Below are 21,181 nucleotides of genomic sequence, written 5' to 3'. Positions count from 1 at the left end.
CTCAGTCGGTTAAGCATCTGCCTTCAGCTCAGGTCATGATCCCAGGGTCCTGGGATCGAGTCCTGTATCAGGCTCCCTGCTTGGCGGGGAGCCTGCTTCTCCCTTTGCCTGCCACTCTTCCTGCTTGTGTGTGCCCTCTCTCTCTCTGATAAATAAATAAATAAAATCTTTAAAAATAAAAAAAAACTTTAAAAAAGGAAGGGCTAAATAGTTTCTCTCCTCTATATTTCCCCCACAGAACCAGAGGTAACCATTATTACATATCTCCATTTCTCTCAGTATTTTTATGTTGAGATCATAAATACAATTTTATATTCTGCCTTTTGTACTTTAATATATCATTAACTTTGGAAACTTTTCCTAATCAAATATTTTAATGGTTTCATGATATTTCATCATTTAGATATCACATACCTTCACATTTCAAGGATCAAATCATAATCTGACTTGGGACAACCTGACCTTCAGTCTTGATTTCAGGTAGCTACCACAGTTCATTGCAGATGAATGGCACACTGTGGAGGGGGTATGCCAATGAGTTGAAGCTATTGCCTTGTCCTTCCTAAAAAGGGCACTGGCGATCCAAGATATGCTAATATGTGTTTCTTGGATTGACTCTCACTTTATAATTGCTTATTATGTATTTATTATTTGTCATATATTTCACTTATTTTTAGTGATTATGTGTTAGTTATATGGCATAGCACCTTTTATTTTATTTTATTTTATTTATTTTTTATGTTTTTATTTAAATTCCAGTTAGTTACATAGTGTAATATTAGTTTCAGGTGTACAATATAGTGATTCAACACTTCCATATATCACCTGGGGCATAGAACTGTTTTAAAAAAATAATATTTGTGTGGCACCTGGGTGGCTCGGTTGGTTAAGCGTCCAACTCTTGATTTTGGCTCAGGTCATGATCTCAGGGTCATGACATCCAGCCCCACACCAGCTCTACACTGGGTGTAGAGCCTGCTTAGGATTCTCTCTCCCTCTCCCTCTGTACCTCCCCTCCCCTTGCATGTGCATGCACTCTCTTTCTCTCTGAAATAAAAAATACATAAATATCGTTTGCTTTTAACTTTTCTGTTTTCATCTTGAGTATCACTTTTTTTAATTCCAGTGTAGTTAACATACAGTGTTGGATTAGTTTCAGGAATACAATATAGCGATTGAACAATTCTATATGTTACTCGGTGCTCATCATGATAAGTGCATTCTTAATCCCCTTCACCTATTTCACCTATTCCCTCCACTCACCTCCCCTCTGGTAACCATCAGTTTGTTCTCAGTTAAGAGTCTGTTTTTTTTGATTTGTCTCTTTTTGTTGTTGTTTGTTTTGTTTCTCAGATTCCACATACGAGTGAAATCATATGGTATTTGTCTTTCTCTGCCTGACTTACTTCACTTAGTGTTATACTCTCTAGATCCATCCATGTTATCACAAATGGCAAGATTTTATTTTTTGTATGGCTAAGTAATAGTCCATTGTGTGTGTATATAACCATTCTTTGCCCATTCATCTATCAGTGGACACTTGGGCTGCTTCCATAATTTGACTATTGTAGATAATGCTGCAATAAACATAAGGTTGCATATATCTTTTCAAATTAGTGTTTTCATATTACCCAAAGAATATGGGTAGTGGAATTACTGGATCATATGGTAATTCTATTTTCAATTTTTTGAGGAATCTCCATCCTGTTTTCCACAGTGGCTGCACTACTTTTCATTCTTACCAACAGTGCAAGAGGGTTCCTTTTTCTTCCACACCTTCACCATCACTTGTTGTTTCTTGTATTTTTGATTTTAGCCATTCTGGCAGGTGTAGAATAATATCTCATTGGGGTTTTGATTTGCATTTCCCTCATGATGAGTCATGTTGAGCATCTTTTCATGTGTCTGTTGGCCGTCTGTATGTCTTCTTTGGAGAAATGTTCATGTCTTGTGCCCATTTTTTAATTGGATCATTTATCTTTTTGATGTTGAATTTTGTAACTTCTTTATATATTTTGGATACTAACCCTTTATCAGATATGTCATTTGTGAATATTGTCCCCCATTCTATAGATTGTCTTTTAGTTCTGTTGATGGTTTCCTTTACTATGCAGAAGCTTTTTATTTTGATGTAGTCCCAATAGTTTATTTTTGCTTTTGTTTCCCTTGCCTCAGGATACATATGTAGAAAAAATATTGCTACAGCTGATGTCAGAGAATTACTGCCTCTGCTCTCTTCTCGGATTTTTATGGTTTCAGGTCTGACATTTAGGTCCTTAATCCATTTTGAGTTTATTTTGTGTATATGTAAATGGTCTAGTTTCATTCTTTTTCATGTAGCTGTCCAGTTTTCACAACACCATTGTTTGAAGAGACTTTTTCCAATTACATCTTCTTGCCGCCTTTGTCAAAGATTAATTGACCATATAATCGTGGGTTTATTTCTGAGCTCTCCATTTCTGTTCTATTGATGTGTGTGTCTGTTTTTGTGCCTGTACCATATTGTTTTGATTACTACAGCTTTGTAGTATATCTTGAAATCTGGGATTATGGTACTTCCAGTTTTCTTCTTCTTTTTCAAGATTGCTTTGGCTATTTGGGGTTTTTTATGTTTCCTGCAATTTTTAGGATTATTTGTTTTAGTTCTGTGAAGAATGCTGTTTATACTTTGTTAGGGATTGCATTAAATTTGTAGATGCTCTGGGTAGTATGGACATTTTAACAGTAGTTGTTCTTCTAATCCATGAGCATGGAATATCTTTCCATTTGTTTGTATTGTCTTCAATTTCTTTCATCAGTGTTTTATAGTGTTCAGAATACATGTCTTTCACCTACTTGGTTAAGTTTATTCCTAGGTATTTTATTATTTTTTTATAATTATAAATAGGATTGTTTTCTTAATTTCTCTTCCTGCTACTTCATTATTAGTGTATAGAAAGCAATGAATTTCTGTATATTGATTTTGTATCCTGTGATCTTACTGAATTCATTTATCACTTCTAATAGTATTTTGGTGGAATCTTTAAGGGTTTTCTATAGATAGCATCATGTCATCTGCAAATAAGGAACCCATTTGGATGCCTTTTATTTCTTTCTGTTGTCTGATTGCTGTGGCCAGGACTTGCAGTACTATGAAAAGGAGCGGTGAGAGTGGACCTCCTTGTCTTGTTCCTGATCTTAGGGGAAAAGCTCTACACTAAGTATGATGTTCATTGTGGGTTTTTCATATATGACCTCTATTATGTTGAGGTATGTTTCCTCTAAACCTACTTTGTTGAGGGTTTTTATAATGAGGGTTGAGTGTTATACTTTGTCAAATGCTTTTTCTGCATCTATTGAAATGATCATGTAGTTTTTTAATTCTTTCTCTTGATGTGGTGTATCACACTGATTGATTTGTGAATATTGAACCACCTTGTATCCCAGAAATAAATCCCACTTGATCATAGTGAATGATTATTGTAATGTATTGTTGCTCTTGGTCTGCTAATATTTTGTTAAGGATTTTTGTATCCATGTTCATCAGAGATATTGGCCTGTAGTTCTCTCTTTTTTTTGTAGTGTATCTGGTTTTAGTATCAGGGTAATGCTGGCCCCTTGAGTGTTACTTCTGATTGTGACTTGGCAAGCTTAAGACTGAGCTGGCATTTAGGAAAACTTTTTCCTTGAATAACCTTATTTGAGTTGCTTAAGCAATTTCTGTTTTTCTTTAAAGGAGGAATGAAGTCAAAATCCTCCCAAAAGAAAATACATAGGACTTTATTCTGAGGTTGTTGATGAAAGTGATTCAGCTAGTGATGGATTATGCTGTTCCTTGCCACTTAGGCCTGGTTCTTTGGCACAGGGTGAGATGCTTAGAAAGACTTGAATAGCAAGAATATTTATGGTGATTAAGGGAGAGCACTCAGTGTACTTGCAGAAGTGGCTCTGCAAAGGTCTACTTTGAACCTAATATACTTCAAAGACCTTACCTTTGCCCAGATAAAGGTTACATATGAATCCAAGGTGATACTATTCAAATAATTATTACCAAACAGGTTTAACCCAAGAAAGAGTGACCTTACTTGCTGAAAATGTGGTCAAGAACGCAGGGGCATATTTGATTTCTCATGGTGATCTGTTTACTTGCATCTAAGATTCAGGTATGAATAGATTAATCCAACCACTGTGTATGGGCTTCAATTGAATTTAGCATTTCAACTCTCTGAAAGTGGTAACTGTATCATTAGGGTAAAGGATCCTCAAAAGGTAAAGACAGTAAATAGACTAGCTATGTAAATCAGAAATTTTTAAAGCTTACTTTTCTTTAAGCATATACCAGATATAAATGATTTGGTATATCTTAGAGTAAGAGCCACATTCTTTTGTAGCTTTGGTATCCTAGGGACATTATAGTGTGGGGAAGGAAAGTTCCTTAACTTTGTCTAGAAGTTGGTAGTAGATCTGAATGCTAAGGTTTCTAGGATTTCAGTACTCTTTATATAGTTTTGGAATCACAGCCTAGTAGGATGATGGGGCACTTGGTGTCTGCTTTCAGAATTTATTGTGATATTCTTTGACAGTTAAGCTTGTAAGATCAAGAATAAATCAGAAATATTGCTCAGCCATCAAAAAGAATGAAATCTTGCCATTTGCAATGACATGGATAGAACTAGAGGGTATTATGCTAAGCAAAATAAGTCAGAGAAAGACAAATACCTTATGATTTCATTCATATGTGGAATTTAAGAAACAAAACAGAGGATCATAGGGGAAGGGAAGGAAAAATAAAATAAGATGAGAACAGAGAAGGAGGCAAACCATAAGAGATGCTGAACTCTAGGAAACAAACCGAGGGTGGCTGGAGGGGAGGGGGTTGGGGAATCGGGTAATTGGGTGATGTAATGAGCACTGGGTGTTATAGGCAACTGATGAATCACTGAATTCTGCCCTGAAACTAAGAATACAGTATATGTTAACTAAATTGAGTTTAAATAAAAAAAATTTTTAAAGAATAAATCAGAATAAATCAGAACATAGATATGCAAAGTTACTTTAGTAAGCAAACTGCTCTCAGGCCTGCAAGACTTGATTGTAACCTGTTGGAATGTGAAAACTGTGCCAGTCTGAATAGGCCAGATTAACCCTAAGGAAGCATAGGAGATGGAGAATCACTGAAGCAAAAGTTCGTGGTCAATTGGCCTCTGTGATGGCAGTTCCTCACAATATAACAATAAATGGCATTTTAATGGCCATCTAAGTCCTGTGTGCATCTTAATTATCTTGAGATATCTCTAAGGACTGGTATGGAAATAGAATAGGGCAGTGGCCAAAAAGTACATGGAGAGGTGCTCAGCATCATTAATCATCAGGGAAATACAAATCAAAACTGCAATGAGTTATCACCTCACACCTGTTGGAAGGGCTGTCATCAAAACGAAGAGCGATAACAAGTGTTGGTGAGAATGTAGAGAAAAGGGAACGCTTGTGCACTTTTGTTGGGAATACAGTGGTGCAGCCATTGTAGAAAACAGTATGGAGATTCCTCAAAAATTAAAAATAGAAATATATATGCTCCAGCAATTTTACTTCTGGGTATATATCGAAAGGAAACAAAAACAGGATGCTGAAGAGATATCTGTACCCCGGTGTTTACTGCAGCATTATTTATAATAGCCAAGGCATAGAAATAACCTTAGTATCCATTGATAGATGAATGGATAAAGAAAATGTGATACACACACACACACACACACACACACACACACACACACACAAATATTATTCAGCCCTAAAAAGGGAATCCTGCCATTTGTGACAACATGGATAGACCTTGAGGGCATTATGTTAAGTGAAATAAGTCAGTCAGAGAAAGACAAATACTGTATGCTCTCACTTATATGTGGAGTCTAAAAAAGTCAAACTCATGGAAACAGAACAGATTCATTGGTGGTTGCTAGAATTGAGGGTGTGGGGAATGAGGGAAATGGATGAAGGTGGTCCAAAGGTACAAACTTCCAGTAATAAGATAAATAAATATTGGGGATGTAATGTACAGCACAGGTGACTATATTTAACAATACTGTATTGTATATTTGTTTTTTTTTATTAACATATAATGTATTATTTGTTTCAGGGGTACAGGTCTGTGATTCATCAGTCTTACACAATTCACAGTGCTCACCATAGCACATACCCTCCCCAGTGTTCATCACCCAGCCACCCCATCCCTCCCACCCCCCACCACTCCAACAACCCTGTTTGTTTCCTGAGATTAAGAGTCTCTTATGGTTTGTCTTTCTCTCTGGTTTCATCTTGTTTCATTTTTCCCTCCCTTCCCCTATGATCCTCTGTCTTGTTTCTCAAATTCCTCATATCAGTGAGATCATATGATAATTGTCCTTCTCTGATTGACTTATTTCGCTTAGCATAATATCCTCTAGTTCCATCCACGTTGTTGCAAATGGCAAGATTTCATGTTTTTGATGGCTGCATAATATTCCATTGTATACCACATCTTCTTTATCCATTCATCTGTTGATGGACTTCTAGGCTCTTTCTATAGTTGGCTATTGTGGACATTGCTGCTATAAACATTGGGGTGCACGTACCCCTTCGGACATTTGTATCTTTGGGGTAAATACCCAGTAGTGCAATTGCTGGGTCGTACGGTAGCTCTATTTTCAACTTTTTGAGGAACATCCATACTGTTTTCCAGAGTGGCTACACCAGCTTGCATTCCCACCAACAGTGTAGGAGGGTTCCCCTTTCTCTGCATCCCCGCCAACATCTGTCGTTTCCTGACTTGTTAATTTTAGCCATTCTGACTGGTGTGAGGTGTTACCTCATTGAGGTTTTGATTTATATTTCCCTGATGCCAGTGATGTTGAGCACTTTTTCATGTGTCTGTTGGCCATTTGGATGTCTTCTTTGCAGAAATGTCTGTGCATGTCTTCTGCCCATTTCTTGATTGGATAATTTGTTCTTTGGGCGTTGAGTTTGATAAGTTCTTTATAGATTTTGGATACTAGCCCTATCTGATATGTCCTTTGCAAACCTTCTCCCATTCTGTCGATTGTCTTTTGGTTTTGTTGACTGTTTCTTTTGCTGTGCAAAAGCTTTTTACCTTGATGAAGTCCCAATAGTTCATTTTTACCCTTGCTTCCCTTGCCTTTGGCGCTATTTCTAGGAAGAAGTTGCTGCGGCTGAGGTCGAAGAGGTTGTTGCCTGTGTTCTCCTCAAGGATTTTGATGGATTCCTGTCTCACATTTTGGTCTTTCATCCATTTTGAGTCTATTTTTGTGTGTGCTGTAAGGAAATGGTCCAGTTTCATTCTTCTGCATGTGGCTGTCCAATTTTCCCAACACCATTTGTGGAAGAGATTTTTTTCCATTGGACATTCTTTCCTGCTTTGTTGAAGGTTAGTTGATCATAGAGTTGAGGGTCCATTTCTGGGCTCTCTATTCTGTTCCATTGATCTATGTGCCTGTTTTTGTGCCAGTACCATACTGTCTTGATGATGACAGCTTTGTAATAGAGCTTGAAGCCCGGAATTGTGATGCCATCAGCTTTGCTTTTCTTTTTCAACATTCCTCTGTCTATTCGGGGTCTTTTTTGGTTCCATACAAATTTTAGGATTATTTGTTCCATTTCTTTCAAAAAGTTGACGGTGTTTTGATAGGGATTGCATTAAATGTGTAGACTGCTCTAGGCAGCATAGACATTTTCACAATATTTGTTCTTCCAATCTGTGAGCATGGAACATTTTTCCATTTCTTTGTGTCTTCCTCAATTTCTTTCATGAGTATTTTATAGTTTTCTGAGTACAGATTCTTTACCTCTTTGGTTAAATTTATTCCTAGGTATCTTAATGGTTTGGGTGCAATTGTAAATGGGATCAACTCCTTAATATGTCTTTCTTCTGTCTTGGTGGTGGTGTATAGAAATGCTACTGATTTCTGTGCATTGATTTTATATCCTGCCACTTTACTGAATTCCTGTATGAGTTCTAGCAGTTTTGGGGTGGAGACTTTTAGGTTTTCCACATAAAGTATCATATCATCTGCAAAGAGTGAGAGTTTGACTTCTTCTTTGCCGATTTGGATGCCTTTGATTTCTTTTTGTTGTCTGATTGCTGTGGCTAGGACTTCTAATACTATGTTGAATAGCAGTGGTGATAGTGGACATCCCTGCTGTGTTCCTGACCTTAGGGAGAAAGCTGTCAGTTTTTCCCCATTGAGAATGATATTCGCTGTGGGTTTTTCATAGATGGCTTTTATGATATTGAGGTATGTATCCTCTCTCCCTACACTCTGAAGAGTTTTAATCAAGAAAGAATGCTGTACTTTGTCAAATGCTTTTTCTGCATCTATTGCGAGGATCATATGGTTCTTGTGCTTTCTTTTATTAATGTATTGTATCACGTTGATTGATTTGCGGATGTTGAACCAACCTTGCAGCCCAGGGATAAATCCCACTTGGTTGTGGTGAATAATCTTTTTAATGTACTGTTGGATCCTATTGGCTAGTATTTTGGTGAGAATTTTTGCATCCATGTTCATCAGGGATAATGGTCTGTGATTCTCCTTTTTGATGGGGTCTTTGTGTGGTTTTGGGATTAAGGTAATGCTGGCCTCATAAAATGAGTTTGGAAGTTTTCCTTCCATTTCTAGTTTTTGGAACAGTTTCAGAAGAATAGGTATTAATTCTTCTTTAAATGGTAGAATTCCCCTGGGAAGCCATCAGGCCCTGGGCTCTTGTTTGTTGGGAGATTTTTCATTACTGCTTCAATTTCCTTAGTGGTTATGGGTCTGCTCAGGTTTTCTATTTCTTCCTGGTTCAGTTTTGGTAGTTTCTACATCTCTAGGAATGCATCCATTTCTTCCAGATTATCTAATTTGCTGGCATATAGTTGCTCATAATAAGTTCTTATAATTGTTTGTATTTCTTTGGTGTTGGTTGTGATCTCTCCTCTTTCATTCATGGTTTTATTTATTTGGGACCTTTCTCTCTCTCTCTCTCTCTCTCTTTTTTTTTTTTTTTTTGATAAGTCTGGCCAGGGGTTTATCAGTCTTATTAATTCTTTCAAAGAACCAGCTCCTAGTTTCATTGATCTGTTGTACTGTTCTTTTGGTTTCTGTTTCATTGATTTCTGCTCTGATCTTTATTATTTCTCTTCTCCAGCTGGGTTTAGGCTTTATTTGCTGTTCTTTGTCCAGCTCCTTTAGGTGTAAGGTTAGGTTGTGTATTTGAGACCTTTCTTATTTCTGGAGAAAGGCTTGTATTGCTATATACTTCCCTCTTAGGACCGCCTTTGCTGCATCCCAAAGATTTTGGACAATTGCATTTTCATTTTCATTTGTTTCTGTGAATTTTTTAAATTCTTCTTTAATTTACTGGTTCATTCATTCTTTAGTAGGATGATCTTTAGCCTCCATGTATTTGAGTTCTTTCCAACTTTCCTCTTGTGACTGAGTTCTAGTTTCAAAGCATTGTGGTCCAAAAATATGCAGGGAATGATCCCAATCTTTTGGTACCGGTTGAGACCCAATTTGTGACCTAGGATGTGATCTATTCTGGAGAATGTTCCATGGGCACTAGAGAAGAATGTGTATTCTGTTGCTTTGGGATGGAATATTCTGAATATATCTGTGAAGTCCATTTGGTCCAGTGTGTCATTTAAAATCTTTTATTTCCTTGTTGATCTTTTTCTTAGATGATCTGTCCATTTCAGTGAGGGGGGTGTTAAAGTCCCCCACTATTATTGTATTATTGTTGATGTGTTTCTTTGATTTTGTTATTCACTGGCTTATATAATTGGCTGCTCCCATGTTAGGGACATAGATATTTACAGTTGTTAGATCTTGTTGGATAGACCCTTTAAGTATGATATAGTGTCCTTCCTCATCTCTTATTATAGTCTTTGGTTTAAAATCTAATTTGTCTGATATAAAAATTGCCACCCCAGCTTTCTTTTGATGTCCATTAGCATGGTAAATGGTTTAACACCCCCTCACTTTCAATCTGGAGGTGTCTTTGTGTCTAAAATGAGTCTCTTGCAGACAGCATATTGATGGGTCTTGTTTTTTTTTTTTTTTTATCCCATCTGATAGCCTGTGTCTTTTGATTGGGGCATTTAGCCCATTTACATTCAGGGTAACTATTGAAAGATATGAATTTAGTGCCATTGTATCGCCTGTAAGGTGACTGTTACTGTGTATTGGCTCTGTTCCTTTCTGGTCTATGTTACTTTTAGGCTCTCTCTTTGCTTAGAGGACCCCTTTCAATATTTCTTATAGGGCTGGTTTTGTGTTTGCAAATTCTTTTAGTTTTCGTTAGTCCTGGAAGCTTTTTATCTCTCCTTCTATATTCAGTGACAGCCTAGCTGGATATAGTATTCTTGGCTGCATATTTTTCTCATTTAGTGCTCTGAATATATCATGCCAGTCCTTTCTGGCCTACCAGGTCTCTGGATTGGTCTGTTGCCAATCTAATGTTTCTATCATTGTAGGTTACAGACCTCTTGTCCTGAGCTGCTTTTAGGATTTTCTCTTTGTCTCTGAGACTTGTAAGTTTTACTATTAGATATTGGGGTATTGACCTATTTTTATTGGTTTCTGAGGGGGGTTTTCTGTGCCTCCTGGATTTTGATGCCTGTTTCCTTCCCCACATTAGGGAAGTTCTCTGCTATAATTTGCTCCAATATACCTTCTGCCCCTCTCTCTTTCTTCTTCTTCTGGGATCCCAATTATTCTAATATTATTTCATCTTATGGTATCACTTATCTCTCGAATTCTGTCCTGTGACCCAGTAGTTGTTTATCTCTTTTTCTCAGCTTCTTTATTCTCCATCATTTGGTCTTCTATATCACTGATTCTCTCTTCTGCCTCATTTATCCTAGCAGTTAGAGCCTCCATTTTTTATTGCACCTCAGTAATAGCCTTTTTGATTTCAATGTGGTTATATTTTAGGTTCTTTTATTTCTCCAGAAAGGGTTTCTCTAGTATCTTCCATGCTTTTTTCAAGCCCAGCTAGTATGTTTATAATCGTCATTCTGAACTCTAGTTCTGACATCTTATGAATGTCCATATTGATTAGGTCCCTGGCAGTTGGTATTGCCTCTTGTTCTTTTTTTTTGAGATGAGTTTTTCCATCTTGTCATTTTGTCCAGAGGAGAATAGATGAATGAGGGAACAAATGCTAACAGGGTAACAACGACCCCAGAAAAATATACACTAAACAAATCAGAAGAGACCTGAAACTGGGGAAAAAGAAAGGGAAAGAAAGAAAAAAGAAAAAAAAAAAGAAAAAGAAGAAAAGGATATGATCAAATATGATCAGGCTGGTGAATAGATCAGTGCCACACACTAGATTTTGGGCATATTTTGGTCTGTTATAAAAAATTGCCCCCCAAAATTTTAATGAAAGAAAAAGTTATATATGTATAAAAATAAGGGTAAATACAATGAAGGGATGGAATATGACTGTAAAGATGAAAATTATAAAAGATTTTATAAAAGAAATTGATAAGATAAGTTGGTTGAAAAAAGGAAGAAGAGAAATTTGAAAAAAAAAGGGAGAGAATGTGATCAGGCAGGAGACTATAACAAACCCATACACTAGAGATTTAGGGTATATTTTGGTCTGTTAGAAGAAACTTTATCCCAAAATTTTAAAGAGAGAACAACTTATATATATATATATCAAAAGTAAGATTAACTACAATGAAGGGATAGAATATGACTCTAAAAATGACAAATAAGAAAGATTTAAAAAAGGATTGATAAGATGTTTGTTGAAAAAGGGAAAAAGAAAAATTTTAAAAATAGAAAAAAAAAGAAAATTAAAAAAATTAACTTTGAAAAACTAAAGAATCATGGGCGAAGAAAACATGAATTCTATGAGCTGTATTCCCGTAGTGCTGGAGTTCTGCGGTTCTCATTGATCCGTAAACTTGGTCTTGGCTGTCTGTTCTTACTGATCTTCTGGGGAAGTGGCCTGTTGCCGTGGTTCTCAAATGTCTTTGCAGGTGGTGGAACTGCCTCGCCCTTGCCGAGATGGGGCTAAGTAATCTGCTGGGGTTTGCTCTTGGGTAGCTTTTGTTCCCTCTAAGCTTTCTGTAGAGCTTTGGAGGACAGGAGTGAAAATGGCGGCCTCCCAAGCTGAGAACTCCCAAGCCGAGAACTCGGGGCCCCACTCCTCAGTGAGCCCCCAGAGAAAAGCAATCACTCCCATCTCCCTGGTCTCCAGTGCACAACTGCTCACCCGGCCTGTGACCAAGCCTTTCTTATCTCTGGCGCATGACCCCGTGTGGAGTCTCCAAACCCAGCAGATCTCTGCGGTGCACTCCCGCCCCGCTCCTCTCGGGGGAGGAAGGGGAGTCTACCCGGATCTGCCGCTTGTTGGGTCCCTGCTGGAAGAACAGTGGCCCAACTGTGCCACTGATCACGGTTTATGGCAACACCGAGCTGAGAGCCCGCTCCTCGGCTCCGTCTTTGCAGCCGGCTTCCCCGCTCCGATACCTGGGAGCTCTGCCGCACTCAGGCACCACCGGGTCTTTCTGTGACCCCGAGGGTCCTGAGACCACACTGTCCCAGCGAGGATTCCACCCCCCGCTTAGCCACTGGAGCGACCTCCCTCAGCGGAGCTGACTTCTAAAAGTTCTGATTTTGTGCTCCCTGGCTTTATCGCTTGCTGGTGTGGGCTGATGGAGGCTCCTCCGGCCGTCTGTCTTCCTGAATATCGCCTCGGATTCACTTCTCCGCCCGTCCTACCTTCCAGAAAGTGGTTGCTTTTCCGTTCATAGAATTACTGCTATTCTTTTCTTCGATCTCCTGTTGAGTTTGTAGGTATTCAGAATGGTTTGATAACTAGCTGAATTCCTAGGACCAGATGAAATTTAGGTCTCCTACTCCTCTGCCGTCTTTCTCCTCCCTCTCCTATAATTGTATATTTGAAAGTTGCTAAGAGAGTAGATCTAAATGTTCTCATCACAAGAAAAAATTTGTTAACTATGCTAGGTGATAAATGTTAACTAATTTTATTGTGGTAATCATTTTACAATATATATGTATATCAAATCATTGTGTTATATACCTTAAAGTAATACAATATGTCAATTATATCAATAAAATTGGGAAGAAAGAAATGGAACAAGTGAGTTTGGTGACTCGAATGTTGAATGGTGTAAGGTTAAGAAAGCCTATTGTCTCCCAGTTTGAATAAATTCTTGGTCTTAAGGTCTTTTTTTTTTTTTTTTTTTTAAGATTTTATTTATTTGACAGAGAAAGACACAGTGAGAGAGGGAACACAAGCAGGGGGAGTGGGAGAGGGAGAAGCAGGCTTCTGCAGAGCAGGGAGCCCGACGCGGGGCTCGATCCCAGGACCCTGGGATCATGACCTGAGCCGAAGGCAGACGCTTAATGACTGAGCCACCCAGGCGCCCCTGGTCTTAAGGTCTTGAAAGCAGAAGACCAGATTGAGATTCATCTGGCTTTCTCTCTTTAGATGACACTCCTACACTGGACCTAGCTTCATTCATTTTATTTTGTCTTTACTGTACTCATCCACTTTTAAAAATGACTCAAAAAATGTACAAATAAATTAGTTTTGAGTACTGACAGAAAGGATTCCAATTCAGTGCACTTCTACCCCTGTAGGGATTCAAATGATATAAAATAGTATGGTGAAATTTCCCTGAAAAAAATTAGTCCCATGACTGTCCTTGAAAAGTATAAAGAGTAATACTGTAATAAGAAATGGAAGGGCAAGGTAAAGTGTGCAGTATAACAATTTTCACACTTTTCCTCTCAGTACTTCAGATGGTTCAGAAGAATAAGCCAAAAGGTGATTGATTGGGGGGGGACATGTCCCAAAGTCAGTGCAAACAAAACATTTTTGTCTTAATTTTAGCTTAAAAATCTATGGGGGGAAGTCATGGGTAATTTGTCTTCTTAACCATAATGTTTGCATATAGGTATGGGTACTCAGTACGTGGAAATATAGTGAATAAAAATTCATTTTTGACTTTTTTGTTTGGAAAAAGATTTCTGGTTTTGAGTAAATACCCTCATCTCTTTATATGTTGCTCATGTACTGTCATTTCCAGAAGTGGATCTTGGTGGGTCACACTCCTAGAAACACAGAGTTATAGGTTACTTAGGTGAGAATTAAATGAGATAATAGATGAAGATCACCTTACAACGCATAATATGCCACATTAAGAGTGAGGGTTTTTGTTTGTTTTCATTTTTGTTTTTAAATCTTAGTGTTCTTTACAACTTAAGTTCTCTCAGAATTGGGTTTTATGCCCAAGTAAAAAATTAATAGGGGAGAAAATATTAAGACGTAGGGCAGGAGGCTTCTTGGCTTAGACTTTCTTTGACAGGATTAGGATCAGGTACAACAAAGTTAACTAACCATTGGTATAATTGATGCCCTTGCAGGAGGGAGCACTGGCAGCTGCTGGGTAATTTGAAGACTACCGTGGAGGGTTTGGTGTCAGCCAACAGTCCCAACGTCTGGTCCAAGTATGGTGGCCTGGAACGGCTTTGCAGGGACATGCAGAGCATCCTCTATCATGGGCTCATCCATGACCAGGTATGTAAACCTCTTCTTTTTTGCCAGATTAACTGTACCACTTGTTGGAAAGAAACAGTTGCATTAAGTTGTTGGCAGGGAGAAGATGAAGGCCACTAGTCTGTGAGCCCTTGAGGGTAGAACTGTAATATGATGATGAGGAGGAGGATAATAAGGACAATGATGATGAATCACTAGGATTTTTCTCTTAGGAGCACCTTAGGGCACATCTGGGAAGTATTTACAGAATATTGTCATTTTTAGAATATCCTCAGCATCATTTTGTAGATAACTGGTTGATTCTTGGGAATGGTAGTTTTAGTTATAGCTTAATTTTTTTAAAATATAAACTTTATTGGTATTGAGTTTCTTTTCTGTAATATCCTCAAACACTCTAATAAACTTTGAGTATTGATAAGGAGTGAAATGTAATAATACTTAATGGTTTTTGCTTCATCTTTGGCAATTACTCCATTTGCAGTGTTTTAAATAAGGTTCAGATCTGGATAAAATTGTCAAGTGAGTCATTGGCTCTGGTATCCTCCTACTTTAAAAAATTAGACCTCACAAATATGTGCATAATCATGTGTTCCCAAACACTCATGCTCATCCCATGTCAGGGTCTAGTATTCTTCCCTGGAACTCTCTCTCTTGAGCCAAGCTTGTCTTTTTGTTTTTTAATCAGAACTTATTCTCAACTAGACTAGCAGTCACGTTGAAAAAGAGCTAATCAAATAATTGGCATTAAGGTATTCACAGTTGATAGGATTTAATATGCTACCCTCCCTTCTAAAAAGATGTGTATATTACTTCTGAACAGTATCTTCAAACTAACGTTCCTATTGGATATTTTCAGAATTCAATGGAGAAGTTGGCTTAGGTTAGATTTTCTTTATTCAGAATAAGTTCTGAAAGTGAGGGTCTCTCAAAGAATTTCTTAATGGTTATTGTTATTCAAACACCATTCTGGGAATTTGGAGGCAGCATTGTGTGGTACACTGATAAAAGTCTTTGGAATCAGATAGAACCTAGATTGAAATCTAGACTCATTGCTCAGGTCCTTGGGAAAAAAAAATGAAATAGTAGTTACCGTTATAGACTTCTGAGTTGGACTGCTCATATTTTAATCCCAGCTTCAGCACTGGGTAGTATTAGGTAAGTTACTGCTTTATGCCTCTGTTTACTCATTTGTAAAATAATCATAGGATTGTGAGAATTAAATGAGGTGATATACATGAAAAGCTTTAAAATACATAAGAAGTTGACAGTTGATCTTAACTATTAGGCAATATTAATTTTTTTGAGGCTTGTTTTTCTCATCTATAAAAATGAGGATAATGTTATTTATATCATAATGTTTGCTGGAAAGATGAAATGAAATAGCATACAAATTTGCCTAGTGCAGTTGGTGGCACGTAGGAAATAATAATTGTTTCTTTCATTTTTTTAAGTTTCAAGTTACATGTAGTCCTATGGGAAAAAAAATAGTTATGAAGACTGGAATTTATAGAACAAATAAGTCAACCCACTGCAATCTGGTTTTTGCCCATACTACTGGTGATCTTGCTACTGAAATTTAAGTAAAATCATGTCCATGTTACCAGATCCATGAACATTTCTTCTCCTTTGAACACTGTCTTATGTTCTTCACTGTTGACCATCATCACACCTTGACTTACTTGTACGGCATTATGATTTTTTTTTTTTTAAAGATTTTATTTATTTAGGGCACCTGGGTGGCTCAGATGGTTGGGTGTCTGCCTTCGGCTCAGGTCATGATCCCAGGGTCCTGGGATCGGGTCCCACATCGGGCTCCCTGCTCCTTGGGAGCCTGCTTCTCCCTCTGCTTCTCTGTGTCTCTCTCTCTCTCTCTCTCCCCTCCTCTGTCTCTCATGAATAAATAAATAAAATCTTTAAAAAAAAAAAAAAGATTTTATTTATTTATTTGACAAAGAGAGAGACAGTGAGAGAGGGAACACAAGCAGGGGAAATGGGAGAGGGAGAAGCAGGCTTCTCGCTGAGCAGGGAGCCTGATGCGGGGCTTGATCACAGGACCCTGGGATCATGACCTGAGCTGAAGCAGACTCATAACCGACTGAGCCACCCAGGCACCCCGGCATTATTATCTTCTAATGTCATATAGTTCTCCGCCCTCTGTGACCATTCCTTCTTAGTTTCTTTCCCTGGAATCTCTTCTTTTTGGATTTTAGCATTTAATGGGATTCTGTCCTATGTCCTTATCTCTTCTTACTTTGTACATTTTCCCGAAACAGCCTCATCCACTCGCATTGTTTTAACTATCACCTATGTACTGAAGACCCCCAGCTCAGACACCTCTGCTGAACTCCAGATCCATAAGACTAGCTGTCTGCTATACATTATATAATATAGCTGTCTGTCATACAGGCCAAGCATAACATGACCCAAAACAAACTTATTTTCCTCATGAGATTGCCCTTCCTCCTATTTTTAACACTAATTTGTGGCATTGCCAGCTACTCAGTCTCCCAAGCCAGAAACTTGGGAATCATGCCACATGTACAAAAACTCAACACAAGTTTCCCAGGCTGATGACCAAAATAACTACTAAATTAGTGTCACTACCATTTAGTGGTTAAGCACTTGCATCTTGATGGCAAAAAGGTTCTTTTCTTGGCTCTGTTACTAATTTTACATTGTCATCTAGAGTAATGACTTCACCATATTACAAGGCGGTTTTCCCATCTGTGCCAGAAAGAGAAAATGTCATAATGAAATAGTAACGTCAATGGGATTCCAAATGAAGGATGTGTGGTAAATGCAAAACAATGTTAATGTATATCGTTAGAATTATTAGTGAATGATATCTGTGAAAGCATGTGGTTATCAGAATGAAAAACATTAAGGTATATGGTCATCTGCAAAATAGCAGTAGTGTTCATAAGTGAAAACAGAATAAACCAGGCAAATCTGTCATACACACACTTTTCAACTACAGGCTGTAATGGAAAGAATCATAACCAGAAGATCCATACCACTTTCACTGCTGCTTTGTTCTGCCTTGTGAAGATCTAACAATTAATGTCTGTGTCAAGGACTTCTTTTTCCCTTTGATTTCCTCCCTAAAGATTAAGGCTTTCAAAGGCTTCTGGCTGCTGCGTCATCAGGAAGCTATTCTGGGTGTTGTGCCCTTGGAGAGGGGGAAGGGATACAGTGATTCACGCTGGTCATATCTATTCTGTGCTTTCACGAGGATGTGTTATGGAATGTGAACTTTATTTTTTTAAATCACTCAGGACCTTATGAAAGCTATAACATCATGACCATATTTTTAGAGGGATTTCATTTTCCCTGACAGCCTGCATCAGGGCTACCTTTTAGTTTTCCCATTAGGCAAGGCATATTTGATCTTTTCTTTTCTACTGCTTAGAAATGTGGAGACACTCCGTCCCTAAGATTCCTCAGCTGAATAGGAGAAATAAAAAGATTCTCCTCTTTTCCACCACCAAGAAGAAACCTCTTCTTGGCAATATAGGTGGCCCAATTTAAAAAATAACAATAACAACACAAAAGACCTCTGTGTATTTTTTTTCTGAATATATGTTATATATTTTTATTTGTTAAAAATTTGGAAAATACCGAAAAAGAATTTGAAGAAAGTAAATATCACCCTCAAGTCAACACCAAGTATTATTGCTCTTTAACATTTTGGTAGATCTTATTTTTTTCTATGCATTTATGTGCTTTTTAAAATATTAAGATTGTACTGTATATATCATTCTGTAACTTGCTTTAAAATATTTAATTTTTTAAATAATACATTTTATATATTTAATTTTTTAAATAATACATTTTATATATTTAATTTTTTAAATAATACATTTATATGGTTTAAAAAAGCATATAACTATATTCAGTGAAATATCTTGTTTCCTTCCAGTCCTGTAGTTAACTGCTGTTTACCAGTTTCTTTCCAGAGAATTTTTATGTTTATAAAAGATTTTATGAATACTTTTCTTTGCTACACTTCTTGATTTTTCATACAAATAAAAGCATGCTATAATTACTATTCTGCACCTTGGTTTTTTCACTTGATATGTCTTGTGATTCATTCCAAATCATTACATAAAGTGCTTTTTCTTTTTTACAGCTGTCATTTTATAATATTCCATTGTATGTACCATAATTTATGTAACCAGTCCCCTGGTAATGGACTTTTAGATTACTTCCAGTTGTTTACAGTTAGTAACAGTGCTACAGTGAATAAACCTTGTGTATAGGTCATTTTGCCCTTTACCATAGGATATTCCTAGAAGTAGAATTTTTAGGCTAAAGGGTATGTGCATTTCAATTTGGATAGATACTGCTAAATTGCCCTCCAGGAAGTTATGTCTATTTACATCCTCACCAACAATGTATAAGAGTATTTGCTTCTCCATACCCATGTCAGTATCGGATGTTACTAAACTGTAAACTATCACCAATATGATAGGTAAAAATTTATATTTCTCTTATTATGAAAGATGTTTATGAGAGCCTTATTTTCTATGAACTTTTTCCTATTTTCCCCCATTTAACTTAGATTGTTAGTCTTTTCCTATGGGTTTGTAAGAGTTCTTTATTAATGGAATTAATCCTTTGTCTGTGATGTGAATTGCAAATATTTTCTCCTGGTTTGTCTTTTGCCATTTCATATGATGACTTTTATATGTAGAAATATCTGATGGGGGGGCAAAGGGAGAGGGAGAGAGAATCTTTTGTTTATTTATTTTGAGAGAGAGCACACACATGCACTCGTGGTGGGGAGGTGCAGAGGGAGAGAGAGAATCTCAAGCCGACTCCCCACTGAGCATACACACATGGGGATTGATCTCACAATTTTGAGATCATAACCTGAGCTGTAATCAAGAGTTGGGCACTTAACCGACTGAGCCACCCGGGCGCCCCTCTGATTTTTAGTAAGTCAAACTGATCATTTCTTTCAGGGCTTCTGGGCTCTGTATGATGCTCTGAAAGGGCTTCCCCACTGTACGGTTATTACAAACATTTCTCCCTGGTTTCTTCTATTAATGGCTTAATTTTTTACATTTAAACCATTTCATCTGTAATTTATTTTGAAGATACTTAATGCCCTTGGCACACAGATCTAATTCTGGTTTTTTATTATTGTCTGTTGTCTATTTTGTGTCATCTCTGCTCAGTTTTAATTATTGTAGCTTTTCATTATGGTAGGAATAGCCCCTCACTTGTACAGCATCTTTTTTTTTTTTAAGATTTTATTTATTTATTTGACAGAGACAGAGACAGTAAGAGCAGGAACACAAGCAGGGGGAGTGGGAGAGGGAGAAGCAGGCTTCCCGCCGAGGAGGGAGCCTGATGTGGGACTCGATCCCAGGACCCTGGGATCATGACCTGAGCGGAAGGCAGACGTTTAATGACTGAGCCACCCAGGCGCCCTGTACAGCATCTTCTGTTGTTGATTTTTTCCCCCTGACATTCAAACATTTGTCATTTTATTTACGCCTTAACTGCTTCGTCATTTTTGGATAAAGACAGGAAAACCTTCTTATACAATGTGATCTGAATCATTTTCTGATCAAATGAGGGCAATTAAGGAGTCATTCAAACATTTTATTTTCTTTTAAAACATCTAAAATTACGTTTGTTCAACAATCTTTGGCTATAGGGCCAAAACCTTTTCTGGGAGTATGGATCCACTGATGGAGTTTCATATCATCTTTCTTGAATAAATTGCACCCATAATACATGATACAGGACTTCCAGTTTTAATTTCTTTATACTGGACTAGCAGTTTAAAGATCCAGTAATCTGAGTATAAAACCTACATTTTTAGTTTTTTTTTTTTCCTTCTAACTTTGAAAGTTGTCTTGCCTCTACATAGTTTGACATCAAGTTTTTATAGAAGTTTTTGTGTGGGCATAAATTTTCAGCTCCTTTGGTTAAATACCAAGGAATGTAATTGCTGGATCCTATGGTAAGAGTATATTTAGTTTTTAAGAAACTGCCAAACTGTCTTCCAAAGTAGCTATACCATTTTGCATTGTCACCAGCAATGAATGAGAGTTCCTTTTGCTCCACATCCTCATCAGCATTTAATGTTGGTATTGTTTTGGATTTTGGCCATTCTAATGTAAGTATATAGTGGTACTGTGTTGTTTTAATTTGCATTTCCCTGATGATATATGATGTGGCATATCTTTTCATGTGCTTATTTGTCTTCTGTATATCTTCTTTGGCAAGGTGTCTGTTAAGGTCTTTGGCCCATTTTTTAAGTCAGATTGTTTGTTTTCTCATTGTTGTGTTTTAAGAGTTCTTCATATATTTTGGATAACATTCCTTTATCATATGTGGCTTTGCAAGTATTTTCTCCCAGTTCGTGGTTTGTCTTTTCTTTCTCTTGACATTGCTGGTCACAGAGCAGAAGTGTTTAATTTTAGTGAAGTCTAGCTTATCAGTTCTTTGTTTCATGGATCATGCTTTTGGTCTTGTATCAAAAAAGTCATCACCGTACCCAAGGCCATCTAGGTTTCTTCCGATGTTATCTTCTAGAAGATTTATAGTTTTGCATTTTACATTTAGGTCTATGACTTATTTTGACTTAATTTTTGTGACAAGTGTAAGGTCT

At 37.3% G+C, this 21,181-nt stretch overlaps 1 protein-coding gene across 9 annotated transcripts in view; it reads left to right on the top strand.

The window, feature by feature from the left end:
* Window positions 1-21,181, top strand: part of RUBCN (rubicon autophagy regulator) — a 61,249-nt gene that overhangs the window by 9,280 nt on the left and 30,788 nt on the right. For all 9 annotated transcript variants that reach the window (XM_027585804.2, XM_027585805.2, XM_027585802.2 and 6 more), the window contains exon 2: window positions 14,424-14,577. In XM_027585804.2, the coding sequence (XP_027441605.1) occupies window positions 14,424-14,577 (154 nt within the window). The remainder of the gene's footprint in view (window positions 1-14,423; window positions 14,578-21,181) is intronic.

Source organism: Zalophus californianus, chromosome 1 (assembly GCF_009762305.2).
Source record: "Zalophus californianus isolate mZalCal1 chromosome 1, mZalCal1.pri.v2, whole genome shotgun sequence".
Taxonomy (NCBI): Eukaryota; Metazoa; Chordata; class Mammalia; order Carnivora; family Otariidae; genus Zalophus; species Zalophus californianus.
Note: the sequence above shows the minus strand (reverse complement) of the source record. Positions and strands in the feature narration are given on the sequence as shown.